Source organism: Haemorhous mexicanus, chromosome 11 (assembly GCF_027477595.1).
Source record: "Haemorhous mexicanus isolate bHaeMex1 chromosome 11, bHaeMex1.pri, whole genome shotgun sequence".
NCBI classification, from domain to species: domain Eukaryota; kingdom Metazoa; phylum Chordata; class Aves; order Passeriformes; family Fringillidae; genus Haemorhous; species Haemorhous mexicanus.
In genome coordinates, this window is record NC_082351.1 from 5,744,766 (window position 1) to 5,770,710 (window position 25,945).

Genomic DNA, 25,945 nt, shown 5'->3' on the forward strand with positions numbered 1-25,945 from the left:
TAAATGAAAAACTAAAATAAAGGGCTTCTAGATGGCAGAGCCACTCCATTTTGCAAACACTTCTGTTGCATCTGTTTAAGGTGAGCAGCCAGAACTTATACAAAGGAACAAGATTAGAGCCATGTATTCTCAAAGGGTTGGAAAGGACCTTCAAGATGATCCAGTGCCACCCCTTGCCATGGGCAGGGACGTGCAGAAAGTGGGGTAAGAATATCCAAGATGACAAAATGGGAATTTCAGTTTACCTCACTGGGCTTCTCTGAGGACACAGGGAAGGGAAAACATTTTTCCAAGCTCAAACTCCATGATTCAAAGGCCTGGAACAGTCACTGCAGTTGTGCCAAAACACCTCCAGTGCTGCTGCCTTCTACTAAGGCAGGATGTCCTTGGATCCTGGGAGCCATGCTGGGAATGGAGCTCCTGTGGGTCCTTCTCAACCAGCCCTGAACCCTGGATCTCACTGGGATTTGCCCATTTGGGCAAATATCCCAGAGCTGAGGGTGGTGCAGACTCAGAGTGGCCACTCTGGGAAGGGCTCTGCCACTGTGGTGGCACCAGGACAGTCCCAGGTGTCCCTGGGGGAAATCCATCCCCGTGGAGCAGGGCTCCAGGGAAGGGAACTCCCACAGAATCTCACACTCCTCCCTCTGAGGGATGTGGTTCCCAAATCCTGAGGCCCAGCCAGCAGAACACACTGCAGGGGTGATGGAGGAGCAAAATCCCAGCTGGCACAGGTGGGAAATCACAACAGGAGCTGTCACTCCTTCCAGCAGCCTCCTCAATGCTCAAGTACAAAAGTGGTGTCAGAGCTCTCCACCGAGACCTGCTGGCAGAATTAAATGTCCCCAGATGAGGCACGGGGCTGTCACAGCTGCAGGCTGCCACAAAATGCCAGCTATTCCTATGGGATGATGAAGAATGAGAGCAGGATGCCCTGAGGCTGCTCATTCCCTGCTCCCAGCAGGTTTGGCTCACAGCTGGACAGCCCTGGCTGGGCTCTCCAGTGGGAGTTCAGGTTCCTCACTGATTCCTGTTCACATTTACTGTTTAGAAGGAATCACAAACAGCATTTATGAACTGCTGGCTGGCACCAGCAGAGAGAATTCAGCATTTTTCTCCTCACTGGTGCCATGGTGGCAGCACAAATAACATTGAAATCCCAGCTCCTCCATGAAGAAAGGGAAGTTCAGCTTGTCCCAGGAAACAGCCAGCACTGGAGCTGGGCTCTGTGCAGAAATCCTGCTGTCAGTGCACACAAGGCAGCAAATAAATGTGTTTATGTGCTCTTGGTATTTGAGTGTACATTCATCCACGCTTTGGAATGGGTTCTCAGTCAGTAAATGCCCAGAAATTGGGTAAGAGCAGCAATTTACAAGAGCCTGATGTGGAGAATCCCTCCCTGCTCATGTGGGGGAAGTCTGCCACTGGGAATGGGGATGGACTGGGAATGGAGATGGACTGGGAGTGGGGATGGACTGGGAATGGGGATGGACTGGGAGTGGAGATGGACTGGGAGTGGGGATGGACTGGGAGAGGGGATGGACTGGGAGTGGGGATGGACTGGGAGTGGGGATGGACTGGGAGTGGGGATGGACTGGGAATGGGGATGGACTGGGAGTGGGGATGGACTGGAATGGAGATGGACTGGGATGGGGATGGACTGGAATGGAGATGGACTGGGAATGGAGATGGACTGGGAGTGGGGATGGACTGGGAGTGGGAATGGACTGGGAGAGGGGATGGACTGGGAATGGAGATGGACTGGGAATGGGGATGGACTGGGAGGGGAGATGGACTGGGAGTGGAGATGGACTGGAATGGAGATGGACTGGGAATGGAGATGAAGGTGGGAATCATTGAGAGTCCTCCTGCAGGGACCCTGCAGCACTGGGGTGTGGGGAGAGAGGGGAAGGGAAGGGAAGGTTTGGGAAGGGAAGGGAAGGTTTGGGAAGGGAAGGTTTGGGAAGGGAAGGTTTGGGAAGGGAAGGTTTGGGAAGGGAAGGTTTGGGAAGGTTTGGGAAGGTTTGGGAAGGTTTGGGAAGGTTTGGGAAGGTTTGGGAAGGGAAGGGAAGGGAAGGGAAGGGAAGGGAAGGGAAGGGAAGGGAAGGGAAGGGAAGGGAAGGGAAGAAAATAGAAAAAATGGAAAGAGGAAGAGAAAAGAGAAGAGAAGAGAAGAGAAGAGAAGAGAAGAGAAGAGAAGAGAAGAGAAGAGAAGAGAAGAGAAGAGAAGAGGGAAAGAAAGGACACCAAAACCCATGAAACCCCAGAGTTCAAAGGCCCTCAGAGCACAGACATGGAAGTTTCTCTCCTCCCCTCCTTCCCAGTGAGGAAACAATCCCAGCAGCTCTGCTGGAAGAACAATTCAGGGCCACGAGGAGAACAAACCCAACATTTTAGTCAGCCAAGGGCAGATATTCCAAGGCAGAGTGAAGAGTTTCTGCTCACCAGGGGAGCCCAGGGCCAGGACAGAGCCCAGGCTGGCAGAGCTGGTGGCATGCAGTGCCAGGGGGACGCAGCTGGCACTGAGCCCTGCCTGCTCCCTGCACAGAGCTGCAGGCACTCCAAGCACCATGAAGGCTCACCAGGCTCAGAGAGATGGGCACCTCTCAAGTCCCAGGTAACCCCAAAGTGCAGAGCCACTCCCACTGCATGCTCAGCAGCTCCCAGAGATCCAAAAAGCAGATTATTCCCTGCATGCAGCCTCTCCTGGCAGCAGCTCGTGGCTCCAGCTGGACTGTGGCATGGCTGGAAACAGGGCTGCAAAGCCATCATGTGTTGAACTGCTTTAAAAATGCAGATTTCAGGGCTTCAGCCTCAGTCTCCAGTGCCTGACCACAATTACCAGCTCTGATTTCCAAAATTTATTGCATTCCCCTATATTTTTATATTTCAGTTACCTAAATCAGACATTCCCCTAGGTGAGAGGTCCTGTAAGTATAATGATTATGGTAATAAATAAATGGAAATAATGGCTGTTTTAGACAATAGTGGCTGTTTTGGACACTTGGTGCCAACCTCAGCAGGTTTCAGTAAAGCTAATTTTCTGATCAGAAGATGGGAGTTGCATATTCTTGACCTGACTGAACTTGTTCTGATGAGAGAGAAGCTGGGAAATTCTCTACCAAATGAAAACCTTCAGAGCTTGTGTTAAGGAAGGAACTGAAATAATTGGATTGACCAACTGATTTTCATAATAAATCTGGGAAATAGAGTGATTTGCATTTTCCTGAGTGAGTTAACTCACAAACCCCACAATGTAAAGCTGTGAAAGGGATTTCAAATTTCCTTCCAAAACTTTTTCCAAGTTAAGACCAAGAGATTCACTTTCAATTTTCAGTAAAATGTACTTTGATGTTTTAAAACCCCATTTTTTCTCAAGCTATTTTTTTTAAACTCGAGGATTCTCAAACTCCTGCTTTTGCTAATCAGCCACTTGACAAAATTCAACCAGCCAAAAAGGAGAATTGCTCTTTTTGAACACCTGCAGGGCTCTGCATGACCACACCCAGAGAACAAACTTCTCCTTGCACTGAAGCATTTCCCCACAGGTTTTGACTGAATCAATGACCCAGCACCTCCTGCAGTGATTTTTTAGCACAGAACAGATCCTCCTCTGAGCTTCAGGGGAGCCTGAGCATGATGGAAATGCATTTTGGTCTTTTTCACTCAAAGCACTTGGTTTTTTCCAGCAGGAAAAGATGGGATCTTCTCAGCTCCACAGACACATCCACAGCAACTGCACCTGCAATTCCTGTTGGCAAATAATTCCTGAGCTGGAGGCAGCAGCTTCAGGTCCTTCCCCACTCCTCCCCACCTCTGAGCATTGAATTGAACTCCCAGGAGCAGAAAATGCCCAATCCTCACCCATTCCAAGTGCAGGGGCCCAAATCTGAGAGAGATGAGAAAAGCCATTCAGAAATGCTGCTTGGACGTGGCCACTGAGAAGCAAAATAAAACCTGGCCCAAACAAACCCCCCAAAGTGACTGAAGCAGCAGTTTTTATGTGGGAGCCATATCTAGAAGCTTAAAAAAAAAAAAAAAAAGCAAAAAAAAAAAAAAAAGAGAGAGAGAGCAGGTTTGAACACGAGCACATTGACATTGCTGCAGTTATTTACACAATAAAAATGAAAACATGGTGAGTTCTGTCCAGCAGAGGCTGCTTTTCCAGAGAGGTTATTCCTGGCAGAACGTGGGCTCTTGGTTGTTTGTCTTTCCAGCAGTCAGGAGGGGTAAGCAATCATTAACTCCCCCAGCAGAGACAGAAGGCAGGGCTGCCCTCCAGAGCATCCTCCTCCTCCTCCTCAGCTCCCCATCTCAGACTGTTTCATCATCACTCATGTCCCAGATCTGCAACACAAAAAGGAATTTCAGCTCCTGCACTCGAAGCAAGCTCTGAAAGATTCACGTGGCTGTGTGAAAGCAATAAGAAATGGAATTTTATCAACTGCTGACCAGCACCAGGGGAGCCCTGCAGAAAATTCACTGTTTTTCTCTTCTGTCAGCAACCACACACCAACAATTATTTGTCATCTTGGGGGTATTTTAAACTCTTCAGCATTTATCACTTTTTGGTCATTTGGTATTTATTGTCATTTACAGAAAAGAAATCACTTTGGTCATTTGCTATTTATTGTCATTTACAGGTAATAAATCAATGTGGTTATTTGCTATTTATCATTATTTAAAGTAAGGGATTTTTTGTAATCCTTGGGGTATTTTTGCCATCTACTCTTCAGCATTTGTCACTTTGGTTATTTGCTATTTATCATTATTTAAAGTAAGGGTTTTTTTGTAATCTTGGGGGTATTTTTTGCATCAACTTTTCAGCATTTGTCACTTTGGTTATTTGCTATTTATTATAATTTAAAGTAAGGGATTTTTTGTAACCCTTCGGGGTATTTTTGCCATCTACTCTTCAGCATTTGTCACTTTGGTTATTTGCTATTTATCATTATTTAAAGTAAGGGTTTTTTGTAATCTTGGGGGTATTTTTTGCATCTACTTTCCAGCATTTGTCACTTTGGCTATTTGGTATTTATTGTCATTTACAGATAATAAATAAATTTGGTTATTTGCTATTTATTGTTATTTATAGATAATAAGTAAATGTGTCTATTTGCTATTTATTATCATTATTAGTAAGTTTTTTTGTAATCCTGGGGGATATTTTTAACACCTACCTTTCAGCACTTGTCACTTTGGTTATTTGCTATTTATCATTATTCAAAGTAAGGGTTTTTTTGTAATCTTGGGGGTATTTTTTGCATCTACTTTCCAGCATTTGTCACTTTGGCTATTTGGTATTTATTATCATTTACAGAAAAGAAATCATTTGGTTATTTGCTATTTATTATCATTTACAGATAATAAATCAATGGGACTATTTTCTATTATCATTTACAGATAAATAATCAATGTGTCTATTTGCTATTTATTATCATCAATAGGAAGTTTTTTTTATAATCTTGGGGGATATTTTTAACACCTACCTTTCAGCATTTGTCACTTTGGCCATTTGGTATTTATTATCACTTAATGAAAAGAAATAATTTGGTTACTTGTTATTTATTGCCATTTACAGGTAATAAATCAATGTGGCTATTTGCTATTTATTATAATTTAAAGTAAGGGTTTTTTTGTAATCTTGGGGGTATTTTTTGCATCTACTTTCCAGCATTTGTCACTTTGGCTATTTGGTATTTATTGTCATTTACAGATAATAAATAAATTTGGTTATTTGCTATTTATTATTACTTACAGATAATAAGTAAATGTGTCTATTTGCTATTTATTATCATTTATAGTAAGATTTTTGTAATCCTGGGGGATATTTTTAACACCTACCTTTCAGCATTTGTCACTTTGGCCATTTGGTATTTATTGTCATTTACAGAAAAGAAATCACTTTGGTCATTTGCTATTTATTGTCATTTACAGGTAATAAATCAATGTGGTTATTTGTATTTATTATAATTTAAAGTAAGGGGTTTTTTGTAATCCTTGGGGTATTTTTGCCATCTACTCTTCAGCATTTGTCACTTTGGTTATTTGCTATTTATCATTATTTAAAGTAAGGGTTTTTTGTAATCTTGGGAGTATTTTTTGCATCTACTTTCCAGCATTTGTCACTTTGGCTATTTGGTATTTATTGTCATTTACAGATAATAAATAAATTTGGTTATTTGCTATTTATTGTTATTTACAGATAATAAGTAAATGTGTCTATTTGCTATTTATTATCATTATTAGTAAGTTTTTTTGTAATCCTGGGGGATATTTTTAACACCTACCTTTCAGCACTTGTCACTTTGGTTATTTGCTATTTATCATTATTCAAAGTAAGGGTTTTTTTGTAATCTTGGGGGTATTTTTTGCATCTACTTTTCAGCATTTGTCACTTTGGCTATTTGGTATTTATTATCATTTACAGAAAAGAAATCATTTGGTTATGTGTTATTTATTATCATTTACAGATAATAAATCAATGGGACTATTTTCTATTATCATTTACAGATAAATAATCAATGTGTCTATTTGCTATTTATTATCATCAATAGGAAGTTTTTTTTATAATCCTGGGGGATATTTTTAACACCTACCTTTCAGCATTTGTCACTTTGGCCATTTGGTATTTATTATCATTTATAGAAAAGAAATAATTTGGTTATTTGTTATTTATTGCCATTTACAGGTAATAAATCAATGTGGATATTTGCTATTTATTATTATTTAAAGTAAGGGGTTTTTTTGTAATCTTGGGGGTATTTTTTACATCTGCTTTTCAGCAATTATCATTTTGGTTATTTGCTATTTATTATCATTTACAGGTAATAAATCAATGTGGCTATTTGTATTTATTATTATTTAAAGTAAGGGGTTTGTGTATTCTTGGGGGTATTTTTAACACCTACCTTTCAGCATTTGTCACTTTGGTTATTTGCTATTTATCATTATTCAAAGTAAGGGTTTTTTTGTAATCTTGGGGGTATTTTTTGCATCTACTTTCCAGCATTTGTCACTTTGGCTATTTGGTATTTATTATCATTTACAGAAAAGAAATCATTTGGTTATTTGCTATTTATTATCATTTACAGATAATAAATCAATGGGACTATTTTCTATTATCATTTACAGATAAATAATCAATGTGTCTATTTGCTATTTATTATCATCAATAGGAAGTTTTTTTTATAATCTTGGGGGATATTTTTAACACCTACCTTTCAGCATTTGTCACTTTGGCCATTTGGTATTTATTGTCATTTATAGAAAAGAAATAATTTGGTTATTTGTTATTTATTGCCATTTACAGGTAATAAATCAATGTGGCTATTTGCTATTTATCATTATTTAAAGTAAGGGGTTTTTTGTAATCTTGGGGGTATTTTTTGCACCTGCTTTTCAGCATTTGTCACTTTGGCTATTTGGTATTTATTATCATTTACAGATAATAAATAACTGTGACTATTTTCCATTTATTATCATTTACAGATAAATAATCAATGTGGCTGTTTGCTATCTATTATCATCAATAGTAAGTTTTTTTTATAATCCTGGGGGGTATTTTGCCATCTACTTTTCAGCATTTGTCCCTTTGGTCATTTGGTATTTATTACCACTTACAGAAAATAAATAAATGTGGCTATTTGCTCTTTATTATCATTTACAGAAAAGAAATCAATTTGGTTATTTGCTATTTATTGTCACTTACAGATAATAAATCAATGTGGCTATTTGCTATTTGTTACCATTTACAGATAATAAATAAATCAATCTGGTTATTTGGGATTTATTGTCATTTACAGATAATAAATGAATCTGGTTATTTGGGATTTATTATCACTTACAGCTAATAAATCAATCTGGTTATTTGGGATTTATTGTCATTTACAGAAAAGAAATAAATTTGTTTATTTCCTATTTATAGTAATTTACAGAAAAGAAATCAATCTGGTTATTTGCTATTTATTGTCACTTACAGATAATAAATCAATGTGGCTATTTGCTATTTGTTACCATTTACAGATAATAAATAAATCAATCTGGTTATTTGGGATTTATTATCATTTACAGCTAATAAATGAATCTGGTTATTCGGGATTTATTATCATTTACAGATAATAAATCAATCTGTTTTTTTGGGATTTGTTATCATTTACAGATCATAAATCAATCTGGTTATTTGGGATTTATTATCATTTACAGAAAAGAAATAAATTTGTTTATTTCCTATTTATAGTAATTTACAGAAAAGAAATCAATCTGGTTATTTGGTATTTATTGTCATTTACAGATAATAAATCAGTGTGGTTATTTGGGATTTATTATCATTTACAGATAATAAATAAATGTGGTTATTTGGGATTTGTTATCATTTACAAATAATAAATCAATGTGGTTATTTGGGATTTGTTATCATTTACAAATAATAAATCAATGTGGTTATTTGGGATTTATTGTCATTTACAGATCATAAATCAATCTGGTTATTTGGGATTTATTGTAATTTACAGTTTGGCTCAGATCAAGCCCCAGAGATCTGGGGTTGCTTTGCTGACTCATTGGCACACACTGCACCTGAGCAATCACTTCTAATAAACAGCTGATTTTACTAAACACTGCAGAGAAATTTCTGGACATTGATGAGGAATTAATTGGTCATTTTCCAGCCAGATATCAGATCTCACAGACAGCATCTGAAGGACAAGAAGTTATGTGGAAATTTGCACCTTTCTACTGCTTAAAAAGGAATTTAATGGCACCATTTTTTCCCTGCTGTATAAGATTATTGCACTTTCACTTTCTGGCTTGCCCTTGGCCAGTGAATGGTTCCAGAGTGGGAAAAATGAGCATTTTCCCAGAATATCCAGGTGTCCTTGGGACACACCGAGGTGCAGTGGTGGAAATTCACACCAGGGATTTGCAGAGCTACCCGGGGGGAGAAAATATTCTCAAGAAATCCTCCAAGCTTTCCCTTCCTGAGCAACAGGGATGCTCCTGAAACACCTTTCCTGGTATTTCAGAGGTTTAGCTGATGGCAGAGCCCCTCTTTGCCCCTGGCAGGGTTTAAGCTCAGGACTAACACAGCCTAGAGCTGGGTTTAATCCCAAATTTATGGCACCTAAAACTGCATCCGTGGCTGGGAGCATGTCAGACTTGCCCAAACGATCTGCCATGCTGGTGGAGTGCTGCAGATGACACCTGGCAAGGGCTTTGGTTATTTGCTATTTATTATTACTTACAGATAATAAAATGCCATTTTTTCCAGAGCACACAAATCCCTGAGCAAAGGAGCAGCAGCATTCCTGTGTCCCAGGGGAAATAAAATTCACCTCCTGTGCTCCAAAACACAACTTGTGTGCTGCCAGCTGAGTTATTCTCTCCTTTTCCATCCTGGCCACTGAAATCCACCCAGCCCCCCTGGCAGCAGAGCTCACTTGGGGCTGTGAATCCTTCAGGGCACAGAGCAGGGTTTGACATGCCTGGGACTCTGGGGCACTGCTCCCACTGCAAATAAAAACCACAAACAACCCCTCTGCTAGCCAGGCAGCAGTGCCTGTTGACCTACAGCTTTAATGAACCCTCAGAGGGGAAAAAATGGACTGCTTCTGGAATTGAAAATACCCTGAACAAAAGCTCTTCCAATCCAACCTGGGGAAAACAGAACGTCAAACATTTCTCTGCTGTGGAAAAGGAAAACTCAGAATGGCAAGGTTTTCTCTGTTCCTAGAAGAGGCACAAAATGGTGGTGAAAATCCTTATGGAAAATGCTGAGGAACAGTTTGTTTACAGAAGGAAAAAAAAAGAGTTTTCATCCTGCCCTAGATGAGCAGCTCGGAGCCTGCCAAGGCAAACACAAATGTCCAGCTCGCCAGTCGGGGTCAAGGATGTGGAAAATAAATACAAAAAACAAAACCTTTAAATAGAGTTTAGGGTATGATTCAAGGCAGAGAAAAGCAGAAATCCCAAGTTCAGACAGTCCCCCCAGGCCAGAGCCTGGCAACAAAGCAGGACTGCAGCCCTAAACTCTCCCCTGTGCAAAGCTCAGCTCTCTTCTAGGAGGCTGTGAACAGAAAATATTCACTGAAAATGAGGTTCCCAGGTATTTAACCAACACTCACACACCCTGGGTTGAGGAGGGTGATTTTTAAATGTTTGAAAGTATTTTCTCTCCAGGAGAAGAGAGTTTTATAGGCCAGTGCACACTTCAGGCAATCCCAGAACCACTGAACCATAGAATGGCTTGGGTTGAAAGGGATTAAAGCTGATTTTATTCCATGGGCAGGGACACCTTCCACTATCCCAAACTGCTCCAACCCAAATCCAACCTGGCCTTGGACACTTCCAAAATTCCAGCACAGCATTTCGTGTCCCATTTACAAAGGGTTAGAAAGAACAAGGCAGAGGTGTCTTAGCAAAGCACAGGCAGAGGGAAGAGGAAAAGCCCAAACAAAAAAGTTCAATACAGAAGTTAACAATTGCAAATTGACTTCAGGAAAACCAACTCCAGGGGGCTGTGCACAGGAAGTGGTGTGAAACAGCTGAATTATCACAGCTCCTGGCTAAGAGCAAGGGATGTTTTCCAAAATGGTGTGCAAACTTTAACAGGTGATGACTGTGCACGCTCTGGGGATGAGTAAAATACAGAAAGCCAGGAAAGACACTGTGTGAAATGACTGTCAAAAGGGGCTGGTTTCCAAACCAAGCTGGGAATTTGGATTTTTCTCCCGTCTCCTCTGTCCTGCAGCACACCTGGGAGAGGCAAACCCAAACAAGGCTTTGGAGAGGAGCAGGCAGGGAAGGAGGAGAGGATGGAGCAGCTGCCAGCCCCAGCCCAGCCTGCACAAACCCGGGCAGGGGAGCTGAGTGTCCCTGCTCCTTCCAGCACCTGCTCCTCCATCCAAGCTCCTTGGGAGAGCTGCTGAAACTCCACCTGCAAATTCTGCCTAGTCAGGAGAAGGGGAGGATTCCCACACTGGCTTTCTTGCAAGCCCAACTATTATTTTTGTCAATCACAGGAAGAATGAGGAGGGGGAAAATCACAAATTCCCACAGGTTGATTTTCCACAGCTCCAGACTGCACTTCCAATAAACCCCATGGAATTGGGAGTCCTGCCTGGCCTCCCTAGCACAGCAACACCTGCAAATTGAATTTCCACAACAGCAGCTCCAGAACTGGGGCTCACCCAGCCAGGCTTTGCATCTTCCAATTAACATCTGTGATTCCACCAGGTAATGATTGTTTATCTCCTAAATAAACCTGCAAGAACAGAAATGTGCCTTGGGGGGATTCTGGGGAGTTTCTTGCCTCCAGAGTGCCAACCAGGCAAGCCAGCCCCACATGTGTTGTTTTTCTCCACACAAGGGAGGTGAATTTACAGACACATGGAGCAAAACACGCTGCTCAGGAGGACCTGGAGGAGATTTTTATTTTATGCAAACCACAGGGTTTGCTGTGTTATGAATGCTTCACATATGGTGGGCAGTAAAGGGTAAAATCCTCAAGGCTGAACATGAAATGTGTCAGCAATCAAAGAGCACAGCTGAGGCTCACAGGAGAACTGAGCAATCATCAAACCTCGCTCTGTGATTTAGAAACAATCAGGGTTTTCTAAAGAGAGCACATTCCAGCAACTTGCTGCTACTTTGCAGCAATGAAATGTGAGGTTTTTGATAGCTCCGAGGTAAATCATGCTCTAGCTCTGTGCTTTGCCACAGAGAGACACATCAGGATTGTGGGCAGCCCAAACCCCTTGGCAGTGTGGTTCAGCATCCCAGGGGTGTGTGGACGTGTGGCAGAGTGTGCTGAGGTGCCCTGGCCAGGCTGCACCACCCCTGTGGGACCTGCTCCACCCCTGGCTGCACCAGGAGCAGCCCCAAGACCCAAACTGCACCCTGAAATTCACACTGAGGGGGTAAGGAGGGGAAATTGCAGAGTTCAGCAGCCTCCTTCCATCCCTGCCTCTGCACAGGGACCCCTTCCCTCAGCTCCCTCCTGCCCAGCACACTCGGAGTGCTCCCCACTCAGCAATGCCCTCCCACCCCCTTTGCCACAGGGAAGGAGCCCCAGCTGAACCCCACGGAGGGGCACGAAGGGGGGAGTGTGCTTTGCTCACAGCCTGCTCAGGGCACCCCTCACTGTCCAAGAGCCAAGAATGAGCAATAATAAAAAATAAATTATAAACACAATAAATAAATTCAATAAATAAATAAAATAAATAAATAAATAATAACAGGAATCTATCGAATAATAAATAATAGGAATATATATAATAATATATAATAGGAGTACATATATATATATATATATATATATATATATATATATATATATATATAAAAAATAAATAATAGGAAGAATGAGGAGGGGAAAGCCCCCAGCTCAGAGCCTGTTCAGGGCACCCCCCACTGTCCAAGATCCAAGAATAAATAATAATAAATAAATAAATAATAACAGGAATCTATTGAATAATAAATAATAGGAATATATATAATAATATATAATAGGAATATATATAATAATATATAATAGGAATATATATAATAATATATAATAGGAATACATATATATATATATATAAAATTAAATAATAGGAAGAATGAGGAGGGGAAAGCCCCCAGCTCAGAACCTGCTCAGGGCACCCCTCACTGTCCAAGAGCTAAGAATAAATAATAAAAAATAAAAAATTAAAAAAAAAAAAAAATAAATAATAACAGGAATCTATTGAATAATAAATAATAGGAATATATATAATAATATATAATAGGAATACATATATATATATATATATATATAAAATAAATAACAGGAAGAATGAGGACGGGAAAGCCCCCAGCTCAGAGCCTGCTCAGGGCACCCCTCACTGTCCAAGAGCTAAGAATAAATAAAAAAAAAAAAATAAAAAAAAAAAAAAAAAAAAAAAAAAAAAAAGCAGGAATCTATTGAATAATAAATAATAGGAATATATATAATAATATATAATAGGAATACATATATATATATATATATATATATATATATATAATAAATAATAGGAAGAATGAGGAGGGGAAAGCCCCCAGCTCAGAGCCTGCTCAGGGCACCCCTCACTGTCCAAGAGCTAAGAATAAATAATAAAAAAATAAAAAAATAAATAAATAATAACAGGAATCTATTGAATAATAAATAATAGGAATATATATAATAATATATAATAGGAATACATATATATATATATATATATATATATATATATATATATATAAATAAATAATGGGAAGAATGAGGAGGGGAAAGCCCCCAGCTCAGAGCCTGCTCAGGGCACCCCTCACTGTCCAAGAGCTAAGAATAAATAATAAAAAATAAATAAATAAATAAATAAATAAATAAATAAATAAATAATAGCAGGAATCTATTGAATAATAAATAATAGGAATATATATAATAATATATAATAGGAATACATATATATATATATATATATATATATATATATATAAAAAAATAAATAATGGGAAGAATGAGGAGGGGAAAGCCCCCAGCTCAGAGCCTGCTCAGGGCACCCCTCACTGTCCAAGAGCCAAGAATAAATAATATAAATAAATAAATAAATAATAACAGTAATCTATTGGATAATAAATAATAGGAATATATATAATAATATATAATAGGAATACATATATATATATATAATAGGAATACATATATATATATATATATATACATATAATTAAATAATAGGAAGAATGAGGAGGGGAAAGCCCCCAGCTCAGAGCCTGTTCAGGGCACCCCTCACTGTCCAAGAGCCAAGAATAAATAAATAAATAAATAAATAAATAAATAAATAAATAAATAAATAATAACAGTAATCTATTGAATAATAAATAATAGGAATAGATATAATAATATATAATAGGAATACATACATACATACATATATATATATATACATATATATATATATATATATATATATATATATATATATATATATATAAAAATAATGGGAAGAATGAGGAGGGGAAAGCCCCCAGCTCAGAGCCTGTTCAGGGCACCCCTCACTGTCCAAGAGCCAAGAATAAATAAATAAATAAATAAATAATAACAGTAATCTATTGAATAATAAATAATAGGAATATATATAATAATATATAATAGGAATACATACATACATACATACATATATATATATATATATATATATATATATATATATATATATATATATATATATATATATAAATAAATAATGGGAAGAATGAGGAGGGGAAAGCCCCCAGCTCAGAGCCTGCTCAGGGCACCCCTCACTGTCCAAGGTCCAAGAATAAATCCTATTAAAGAATAAATAATAAATTTAAAATGAATGGATAAATAAATAAACAGGAATATATGGAATATTAAATAATAGGAATACATGTACCAATATATAATAGGAATATATCTATAAAATAACAAATGCTAGGAAGAATGAGGAGGGGCAAGCCCCCAGTTCCCAGGGACTGATTTCCCAGCCTGCACTCTCTGTCCACCCCGTGGAACTGATCTTGCATTTCCCCCTAGCACAGCACCCCTGGTACCTGCAAACTGAACTCCCCCAGGCACAGCTCCAGAGCTGCTGCTCGCCCAGCCAGCCCTTGCTCTTGTCCCATTTCATCACTTCTCTGGCACTCCAGCAAGGATCCACCTCTGCTCCCAGTGCAAGACTCATCCCACAGTCATCCCCCCAAGCTGTTTGTCAAAACCACCTTCTAACTTCCTCTGATTCAGCCATACCCAGAATCAGGCCACAATCTGAATATTTACCTATCACATATTTCATCCTGACACATCAATTCCAAACTTAAACACACAGAAATTCACCTTAAAAAAAAAATAAATTCAAATCCACGGCTTATAAAAACTGCATTTCTTTCTTCAAGCTCTTTCTTTAGGCAGCAGTTGCAGAAAAGGGTGGATAATTTCTCCAGATCCCTGCCCACAGTGGCCCTATCCCAGCTGGCTGATGAACCCCTGGCCTCCCTTGTACCCCACAAATTCTCTTTTTCTCTCTCTGCCCCACAGCCTCCCCTTCACTATCTTGCAATAAAACCAAGTCCATCAGCCTTGCACCTTTTTTTTTTTGGTTTTTTTTTTCAATGCTGCTTCTTTTGGCCTTCCAGCCTTTCCAAAATTCTGTATTTTCAGCCCACAGCCCCAGCTTGCAAGGTCAGGCTGATGGGGATGCTCATTTTCAATCTCAGCACACAAACTCTTCATCAGGTTCCTCTTGTTTAATTTTTTTTTAAAAATACATGTACAGCAATTAAAAGCACAGAATGGTTTGGTTTGGAAGGGACTTGAAAGCCTAAATATCTTGCAGAACTGGTACCTGAAGGGCTTTGAAAGCTGTTTTTAAGAACAAACAGCAGAGAAAATATTTATTTACAAATAAACCTTCAGCTAGAAATTCTCTTTAATATCCCCAGTTCCAATTCCCAGGTATTCACAGAAAAGGCCATGAAAACATTCACAAAAAGGAGTTTTTTTGGTCACGACTAACAATTGACAAAACAATACAAAAAAAAAAAAAAAGAAAAAGAAACAAACAGAAATGCACACCAGGGTTTTTCTGGTAGAAAAGTGCCCCAGACAGACTTCCTTCCATTGTTCCTTGTTTGATGAGGGGAGAGAAGTCCCAGAGCACAGCAGCAGTAGGCACAAACCCCTCTGCTCTCCTCTTTTTGGGCTGAAAAGGGCTTTTTTCAGGGCACAGCACTGGAGCTGCTGCACAGCCTCTCTTTCTAATCACCTTCTTTGATAAGAATACCAAATCTTACTTAATTTCTATTACCAAGCCTTTTCTTCAGGCTCTTAAAAACTGCCAGCAAGTGGGAAAATAAATAAACACACCCCAGGCACGTTTGATGATGCCATTATTCTGTTTTGGGTGGGATTTTAAACTTCATTTTGCTTCCACCAACAGGCAGCTGTCCAAGGAGAAGGTGGGCTTGAAGGAAGCCACAATTAATGGGAATTCTGATTAAATCTGATGGAAAGCCTTTGACTGAAATGAAAATAAAACTTTGTGGTATTCAATAGTGTATGCTTGAATTCTTCTGTCACCTTCCCCCTTTGATGTGCCCAGGTCTGACATTAAAAATAAAACTGTAAGTTTGAATTCATCATATTTGTAAGCACTGCAAAAAGTGGATGGTACAGATATAAAAGCTGATTTCCTTTCAAGGCTTGGACAGGAAGTGTGGATTGGATACAGAAATGGATCTCAGAATAACGAAACCATTTCTACACCTGAATTTCTACACCTCCATTTCAGTTTGCTGTATTTGCTTTGCTGTAAATCCAGAATTTGCCACGTCCCACTGCATCTTTTTAACCCCTAGGTGATGCAGAGCTGCTGTCAGAGGCCTCTAAATGAGCTTTAAAAATCAAACATTGGGGAATGGCTGATTAAAAAGGAGCAGCAGATTAACTCCCCAGCTGAACTGCAGGAATGAACAAGGCAGAAATAAAAGAGATTTTCAAAGATGGGACTGGAGGGACACCCAGTGCTGTCAGGGGCACAGAATCCCTGAGCAGGAATGAACAAGGCAGAAATAAAAGAGATTATCAAATATGGGACTGGAGGGACACTCAGTGCTCTCAGGGGCACAGAATCCCTGAGCAGGAATGAACAAGGCAGAAATAAAAGAGATTATCAAAGATGGGACTGGAGGGACACCCAGTGCTCTCAGGGGCACAGAATCCCTGAGCAGGAATGAACAAGGCAGAAATGAAAGAGATTTTCAAAGATGGGACTGGAGGGACACCCAGAGCTGTCAGGGGCACAGAATCCCTGAGCTCCAGGACACCTCTGGAAATCCTTCTGTCCACCCTTCACCCAAAGCAGGGCCCAGAGCCTCAGGGGGTTCAGCTCCTGGCACAGAGCCACCCCCAATTCAGAATGGTTTCTGCAGTTTGCAACAATTCTGAGCTTTCCCAGCCTCTCCAAGAACCCTGCTCCAGTGTTTTTACATCCAAACATGAGATTAAACCTCTTGAAACAAATGGTTAAATTAGCCCACAGCTAGCACAAATCCATCAGTATGTCTTTTGTCATTACCATCCTCACTTCTTCACAGCCCCTGAGTGAGCAACAAGACCTGCACACACTCATCCAAGCCTCCCAAGAGCTCAAAGGTGCTGAATTCTGCAGCTGTGCTCACCTCAGAGCAGCCAATTCTCCCTTGTGCCAGGAGCTGCCACAGCTGGCCAGGCAGGGCACACCCTGCTGGGGGAAGCATCCTCCAGCCTCCATGGGATCTGAGACTGGGGTGGGAGAAGGGACTTGGGTTGACATTTATACATCAGATCATGAGGGGACACTGCCCCTGAGACCCTGAGAGCTCCTCCTCCTTGGATTGGATTTTTTGTTTTTAATTTTAGGTGAATTTCTGTGTGTTGAAGTCTGGAATCGATGTGTCAGGATGAAATATGTGCCAGGTAAATATTCAGATTGTGGCCTGATTCTGGGTAGGGCTGAATCAGAGGAAGTTAGAAGGTTTTTTTATAAAAAAAAAAAATCCTACAAGGGGAAAAAAAATAATCACAGAAATCCTTGAGGGTTGAGTGACTGATTGGAGAGCCCAGATCATTTTCAGATGAGACAGAGATTCCCACACCAATAAAAAGCATTACTGGAAGGTCACCTAACCCAGACTGAGCCAAGTTTCAGCATTTCCCTGTTTGATCAATCCCACTCCATCCTCACCAGCAGAACAGCCATGACTCTAAACAACTCCAAACCCAACAGCAGGGATCCTTTTCAGCTCCATTCCCATCATCAGAAAAGAACATTTGGCAGGAGAAGTGAGCCCAGGTCCCACATGCAGCTGTGTCATCTTCCATGGGAGTTTTGTGCACAGCTTTGGCATCACCAGGCTCCCCCTCGTGCACCCTGAGGAACAGAAAACTTGAAATGCAATCAAAATATGAATTCATGAAAAACTTGGATTTACCCAGTGACCTCACTCATCTCATCACTGCTTCCATGGAGATCCATGTGCTGTGTACACAACATTTCTGTCTCGTGGAGGAGGCAGAAGGAGGGAGGGAAAACTTCCTCCCCTCTCCTCTTTTGCTCTTCATACGGTTAGAAATAAAATAATTTCTGAAAATATGAATTGAGGGAATGAAAGAACATGGTTTGCAGTGTTAAATGCTCAGAGCATACTGGATTGTCAGATTTATTTCATGTCCCATACTTCAGAAAATTAGGGGAGATAAATCCATTTGTTTTAGAATCTTGCCAGTTTCCCTCCTGATTTTTCCTGTCACTTTTCCCATCAGCTTTTATCAAAATAAATATTACCCAGAAAATTGCAAGTGCTGGTATAGAAGCACAAAGAGGGAAAAAAAAAAAATCAGTAATTAAAGGTAAGGTGATGATGTTCTAGAAATAGAACAGGCAGAGCAGGTTCATGGGTTGGTTTTGTTACAAAGGGACAGAAAAACCTGAAAAAGCAGAAGGTGCCTCAGCAGTGAGAGACCTCTGCCAGCACCTTGCCTTGCTCTGGAAACAATTGCTAGGCCCATGCAATAAATTATCAATAAATTACAATAAATTATCAATAAATTATCAGTAAATTATCAATAAATTAACAGTAAACAACAGAGGCAGCCTCAACTTTACTCAAATCCTTATGTACTGATTTAGAACCTTATTTCCAACCCAGACTCTGCTGAAAACCTGGGTCCAAGAGTCAGATCTACTCCCGTGGCCCTTCAATCCATGCAGAAAAGGAACAAACAAGAACTTGGATGTGCAGAGAGTTTGGGCCTGGGGGCTCTGGCAGGGATCTGGACTCTGAGAGCCCTTTCAGAATTGCTTTTGATTTTCTGACCACAGAATTTCCACATCTGCTGGACTAACAGATTGCCTGCAAGCAGCTGTGTCCTAGCCATCAAATCTTATTTAATTTGAATTTCTCTCCGGCCCTGCTGTGACCAAGGGGGTGCCCACTTGCTCTGCTGCTGGTTTTTCATCCCCAGGAGCAGAGCAATGTTCTCCCAAGCTCCTGAAGGAGGGAGTGGTCCCTCAGCTGATGCAGACACGGTGCAAGCCGTGGGCACCAAAGGATGGACACTGGATGACCATGGGTGGTCACTGGTGGCTGTGGTCACCAAGGATGGACACAGATGACCACAGATGACCATGAATGACTGTCCCAGGACCTCTTGCTGATCTGAGTGATCCTGGGAAATATCCCAAAGTCTCTGTTCCCAGCCTGGTGCTCAAAGAAGGAGTCAGAGCTCTTCAGGTCTCGGTCCCAAGGTTGTTTATTGTTCCTTATCTATAAAATTCTTTCTCTGGCCTGCTGAGGTCTGTTCAGCAGGACAGTCCAGGGCACTCTGCCTGCCCCTGGGGCAGTGTTATCTTTTTATACTAAAAACAACGTGTGCAATATTTACAATAACTTCCCAATATCTATCACCTGTGTTAGACAGTGAGCTTCTACTCTGAACCAATCCAAAAGTGCCACCATCACAGCAGAAGGTGGAGGCCAAGAAGAAGAAGGAGAAAGGCTGGACACACCCAGATCCCTCCATCTTGCCCCCTGAACCCCCATTCTAAAAACCCCAAAAATCCATTTTTTCACCCCATGATAAATTCTCTGTCATTCTACTCAAACTGTCGTGGCCTGCAGATCCTCCTCTAAGGTTGGTAACTCACTCCACGGGTCATAATCACAACCACAGGCATCCTGGGCTCTGTGCCAGGGTCTCTGAGCCCCCTGGCAGGGGTCCTGCTGCTCAGGACAGACAGAGGGATGTCCTGGGTGCTGACAGATCCCTCCTCCCAGAGCTGCTGGAAGAGTCCACCACCACCCCAATTCCATCTGGTGTCTCTGAACTGTTCAGTGAGCCCAAACCCAACCCTGCTGCCCCTCCCCAGCTGGGCTCAGAGGGACAAACAGCCCTGCAAAGGGACCCAGCTCCAGAGCAGCCCTGTGGCTCCAGGCTCACTCAGCCCAGCTGCAGGCCCAGCAGCTCTGGGGCTGTCCCAGATGTGCCCCAGCAGAGCTCCCAGCTGCTTACAGGGCAAACAGCTTGTCCTGCCTCAGAATTCCCTGCTCCCCCATCTGGGGGGGCTTTGATCTTCTGGCCTGCTCTGATGGCAGCTCCAGGAGTTTCTGGGATCACAGAGACCTCCTGAGTCCAGCTGAGAGGCACAGAGTGGGGAGGCACTTTAAAATCTGATTGCAGGCAGCAAAGAGAGTGAGAGTGGATTCAAAATGGGAATTGAGAACTGGGATGTTCAATGGATTGGCCATAAAATTCATCCTAAAACAAACAGCAGATCTCCTGCACTGTGAGGACAAACTTCACTTCTTCATGGCTCCCAATCCACACTACCCTCAATGTCTCCTTTTTGTCACTTCACCTCTCCTTCCCCTGCAGAGAAAGAGCTGGAATACACTTAGGAGGTTGTTCTGAGTAATGCTGAACAATTCAGAGTTTGAGTTCAAACAGGAAATGGTCAGGCACTGCAGGGCCCTCGGGGCCACCCCTCTGTCACTGGGATTCCCAGCAGGGTGCACAAGCCAGGTGACTCCAGGATCCATCAGCAATCACAGGGACACATCCCACAGCCCCCACCCAGAACTGCCACTCCAGCTCCTTTTGGGGCCAGGAGGAGCAGGATCCAGCAGCTCTTGGAGAACAGAATATGCCAGGAGTGACCCCTTCACAGGTACCAAAAAAAAATTATATATATTCAAATAAAAATTTATATATTATAAAATACATAGAAATAGCATTTCTAGAAATGATATTTTTATATTATTATAATTATGATATATTTATATTTTATATTATATAAATTAGATTTTTAAATCTTTCTATTATCTAACTACCTATTATCTATCTATCTCTCTAAAATTTACATATATATATATATATATATATATATATATATATACACTTCCCCCCAACCTGAAGACAGGTTTATTCTCTTTTATAAACATTTAAAATCATATTTCACTTCTGGAATCACAGAATCCCAGACTGGTTTGGGTTCAGGGAGACCTCAAAGCCCATCCAGTGCCACCCCTGCCATGGGCAGGGACACTTCCACTGTCCCAGGCTGCTCCAAGCCCAGTCCAGCCTGGCCTGGGACATTCCAGGGATCCCAAGTTCAGCTCCAGATCCACCTCCTCCCACCCTGATCCACACCAAATCTCCACATCCCTTTTCCTGGCTCAATGGAAAGTTCTTGCAAAATGCCAGTGCTGCATTCAACTGCTGTGTAATGCAGAGACTTCAAAAAACCCAAACCCCAGCCCAAGCAGCCCCATGAAGGACATGTAACACAAAGCACACTGTTCCCAGGAGCAGGATTCCACCCAAACACCCTCACTGGGAGCTCAGAAAAGTGAATTTTGCATTTTCAGACTCCCCTTCTGCATTCAGCTTTCAAGTGCTACTACCTTAGCACAAAAGTTATTTCAGAGCTGTTATTTCTCCTCTGGTGTGATAAATAAAAGCATCATTATTTCACTGAAGTTCTTTGTTCTCAGAACTGGATAAAATTTTTATATTGCAACTAAAACCTGAGGTTTTGATTTCCTCCCCATCAGGAGTGGCTGCTTTTCCCCATTTCATTTTTTGATTATGGGTAGCAGAAGATATTTTCTAATGAGCTAAATCTGAATTAGAGACACTTTTCTCTGCCCCTCTGCACAACATTTAACACAGTTTAGTTGCATTGTGAAGAAGAAGCAAAGTTTGCCTTCCTCTTTAAAGTCATGAGCTGTTTCTTCCACAGAGAGAAGTCTGCAGTGACCAACACCTAGCACAGGCAACCTTGACAAATCATTCCAGACACACACAGCTGTAATGGAGAGATAAAACTTATTCACAGGGGTCATTTTTACAAATCACAGCTCCATCAGGGCACTCTTGGAGACAAAGCAAGCCTTAAGGAACCTTTCTGCTCACACACAATTCACCTACAGGAATAAACTCCTTGTAAAAAGCAATTTCTTCCTTCTTTAGGACAAATTATCAATGTAATATTGATATCTATATCTATCTACCTATATCTATATCTATATCTATATATCTAATCTATATATCTATATCTATATATAATATAGATATTATGTATCTCTGTACCTATATATCTATATATCTATATATCAGAGTATTAAACAAGTTAAGCTGTGCTGCCATTATGATGTTGTATTTGCCATGAATTTATTCCTCCAGTGGGTTTAGCATCTTAACTGAATCTTTTTTATTTTAAAGCTTGTTTCTTGCTGGCAGAGGGGGATTGCTACAGGAAAGAGGGGTGGCTTTTGTTTTTCACGTGCTGCTCCAGCTGAAAAACCTACACAGCAAATTTAAATATTTAACCCAATGGTGTCTAATTATTCCAACGAATAAATAATCTATAATTAGTACAAACCCATTTATAATTCTGGTTTTGGAAGTCAAGGAGCTGTTTTCTAGTTCAAAAGGTCCCTGAGGGATGAAATGAAGCTGTGCCAGTGTGATGTACTCACTTCCCACATTGTTCAGAGGGAGGCTGGTGATGTCAGGCAGGAGCTGCTCTTGGAAATTCCTGTAGCCTTTGTGCAGCCCCACTAAAATCCCAACAAATACAACAACAACAACAGGAGTTCCACAACATTAACCAGCACCACCAAAAAGCACCCAGCCCTTCACAATCCTATCTCAGCTCTGCATCTGCACGCCTCATTTTCTGGGATGAAGAGCAGTCAGGAGCTCAGCCTGGGTCAGGAATCTCCTCCAACTCCCAGAGACAAAGAGGGATGGGAGGGCACAAAGCCCTTCTCAGAATCCCTCTGTGTGCCCAGCTCTGAGCCCTCCTCAGGGTCCTCCAAACCACACTGGCAGCCAGGTGATCACCCCCTCCAGCATGCAACACCTCACTTATCTCTGTCTGAGCTTTACTCGGTGATTTCCCTGCTCCTCCTCTCATTCCTTGTGCCCCTGGCTCAGCCTGCACCCTGGGGGGGTCAGTGCAGAGCTCCAGATCACACTCAGGAGCCTCCAGAGCAAACAAAAGCCTGAGCAGAGCTTCTCAGGGTCGTGCTGTTGAGTCATGGTGACAGAAAGCTGCTGTGGCCATGAATAAACAGCCCTGCACTTTCTCACAAAAAGCAAGGTCTGCAAGGTGCTGCTTCCAGGGAATCCAAAAATCCAGAGGCTGGCAGGGAAGACCGAGGTGTTGCTTGACAAATTAAAAGTTCTTGAGCAAACCCCCCCACCCCAGAGAAGAGACCACGAACAGCTCAAACATCTGGGCACAAACTGCAAAACTCCTCTCCCAGCTGGGAGCAAGCTGCAGCTTGCATGGGGCCCTGCAAACTCCTTAATTGTTGGGAGCAGACAAAGTCTGTTTGGTCATGTCTGCTCGGGGGGGAAGGATATTACAACACATCTGCACTGCCTCTTTCCACACAGGTCAAGCACTGCTCCAGAGTTGTTTTTCCACCCTTTTTTTTCCATCTAAGAACCAGGCTGGCCACACAGGAGGCAGCTGTGCCCAGGAGCTCCCAGCTGAGCAAGGAAAGGACAATCCCCAGCCCTGCCAGCTGTGGCTGGAGGGATTCTGAGTTTGGGAATGGCTTGGAGACATCTCCAAGCTGAGCTGCAGTGCCCACTGAGGACCACAGACCAAACTGGGCCAGGAATTCCAACTGCTGTCTTCATTGCTAGGAGCATGGAGCAGGGAGCAGGGTTCTCTCTGGAATATTCCAGCGAGGTTTTTATCCATGTTCCCAACCAGCCAAAAGCTCTTCCTGCTCCACAAAGCTGGGCTCATGTCCCAAAACCAGCAAAATATTTAATATTAGCACGTCACACTCATTATGTGGGTGCAGATACATTAGCACACAAATCTTACTGGTCTGGATCTCTCTGTCTCTTTGGGAGCACGAGATGACCAAAGGACTGATTCTGCTGGAGTTTTTATATTTATATGGAAATCACCCCCTTCCCTTCAGCTTAATTTTGCATTCTGGAGAATTTTAAGCCTTGCATGTGATACAGATGCAATTTATTTTATCAAATTATTCACTAATATAACAAAATACATTTAGTAAATAGTTTAAACTTCAAACTTCTGAATAAAAAACTTTGTCTAGGCTTCACGTCTCGTTAAAGAACTGAGGAGGATTTATTTTTCACCAGCAAAAAACCCTAAAAGATCAGGTTCAATAAAAGAAATTATTTATCTCCATCAATGTCTCCAAGTGATACCATCAGTGCCATTGCTTCAGAGACAATTGCTCTTTGCTTTATTTAGAGCAATTGCTGCTTGCTTCATTTTTGTCACCAAAAAGGGATTTATCTCCAGCCCAGAACTTTTCCCACACCCAGGAGAAATGAAATTCACATGGAGCCCAAGCACCAAGCTGGGCAGGCACATCCCATCATTTCACTGGGGGGAATCTGGGTTTGCAATGCTGGCACTGCTGCTAGCCAAGGAAAGGAGTCCAACCCCAACGAGTCACTGACAAGGCAGCACGAGAAACCAGTTATCAGAATTATAAAAGCTCATGCAAAGATGAAAAGTGCCATAAAAACCCATGGAAAATCGTGCAGTGAGTCAAGGGTTACTAAAGGACAGTGGGGAATGGGGGAAGGGTTGCATTTCTTCATGTTTGTAACAGAGCTCAAAGGACATCAGCCCAGCAGGAAAATGGGATATAATTGTGCTCCTTGACTTATTCACCACGGCACAATTCCACTAAAAAAGGGAATTTTCACTACTCTGAGAAAATGGTGGTGTCACTTTGATTTACAGTCCATAAAAAAGGGAAATTAGAAGCATCTCCAGAAAGGGCAGCACCTCAACAGATGAAATCATGCAGCAGGGAGACAGAAGGATAAACATGTTTAGGTTGTCTGATTATTGGTGACAACTCTCTGAGAAAATGAGTTCAAAGAGATTTATTGGAAGTGTTTCATAGAAACTGAGATGAAAGATTTATTGCCTGGGCCCTGAAATCACTGCAGAGTGGAAACATCCTGCAGGAGAAGGAAGGGGTCAGGACACTGCCAGCACTGGGGAACAGAGCTCCAAAGGAGACTGAAATAAAGTAAAATAAAATAAAATAAAATAAAATAAAATAAAATAAAATAAAATAAAATAAAATAAAATAAAATAAAATAAAATAAAAAGATAATTTTTGAGACAACCTGAGAGTTTGCTCACGAGATGCACAGATCATGGAGAAGCCTGTGGTGACTGACAGCATAAGGGACAAAGGTGCTGGAATGAAAAAATCCCTTGTGCAAAACGTGGGTAAATCTGGAGCAGCATCTTTGAGAAATACTCTGAGAGGTGGGAATATCAGGGTTCTTGAAGTTTAAGAACTAGATTGAATGAAATAAGTGAGTTTTAAATGTTGTGATATGTGGGAATATTATGATTTTTGAAGTATAAGAACTGGATTGAACAAAATGAGTGAGTTTTAAATATTGTGATATGTGGGAAAAAAATGATTTTTGAAGTTTAAGAACCAGATTAAATGAGCTGGGTTAATTCTGACAGCTCTAACAAAGCAGATCACAATTGTTGTGTTCAAGGACTGGTGGCCACGAGCTTGACCCACCCCAATGTAATAAGTGAGTTTTAAATACTGGGATATATGGGGAATATTATGATTATTGGAGTTTAAAAATCAGATTGAAGAAAAGAAGTAAATCTCAAATATTGTGATATCTGGGAATATTATAATTTTTGAAGTTTAAGAAACTAGATAAAACCAAAGAAGTCAACCTGAAACATTGTGATATGTGGGAGGGAATATTATGATTTTTGAAATTTAAGAATCAGATTGAACAAAAGAAGTGAATCTCAAGTATTGTGATATGTGGGAATATCATGATTTTTGAAGTTTAAGAACCAGATTAAATGAGCTGGGTTAATTCTGACAGCTCTAACAAAGCAGATCA

General features: G+C 41.1%; 1 protein-coding gene across 1 annotated transcript in view; it reads right to left on the reverse strand.

Moving 5' to 3' along the window:
* Nucleotides 1–4,076: 4,076 nt before the first annotated feature.
* ATG7 (autophagy related 7) overlaps nucleotides 4,077–25,945 on the reverse strand; it is a 98,561-nt gene continuing 76,692 nt past the window's right edge. The window contains exon 19 of the mRNA XM_059856142.1: nucleotides 4,077–4,347. Coding sequence (XP_059712125.1) covers nucleotides 4,315–4,347 — 33 coding nt within the window. The 3' untranslated portion in view covers nucleotides 4,077–4,314. The remainder of the gene's footprint in view (nucleotides 4,348–25,945) is intronic.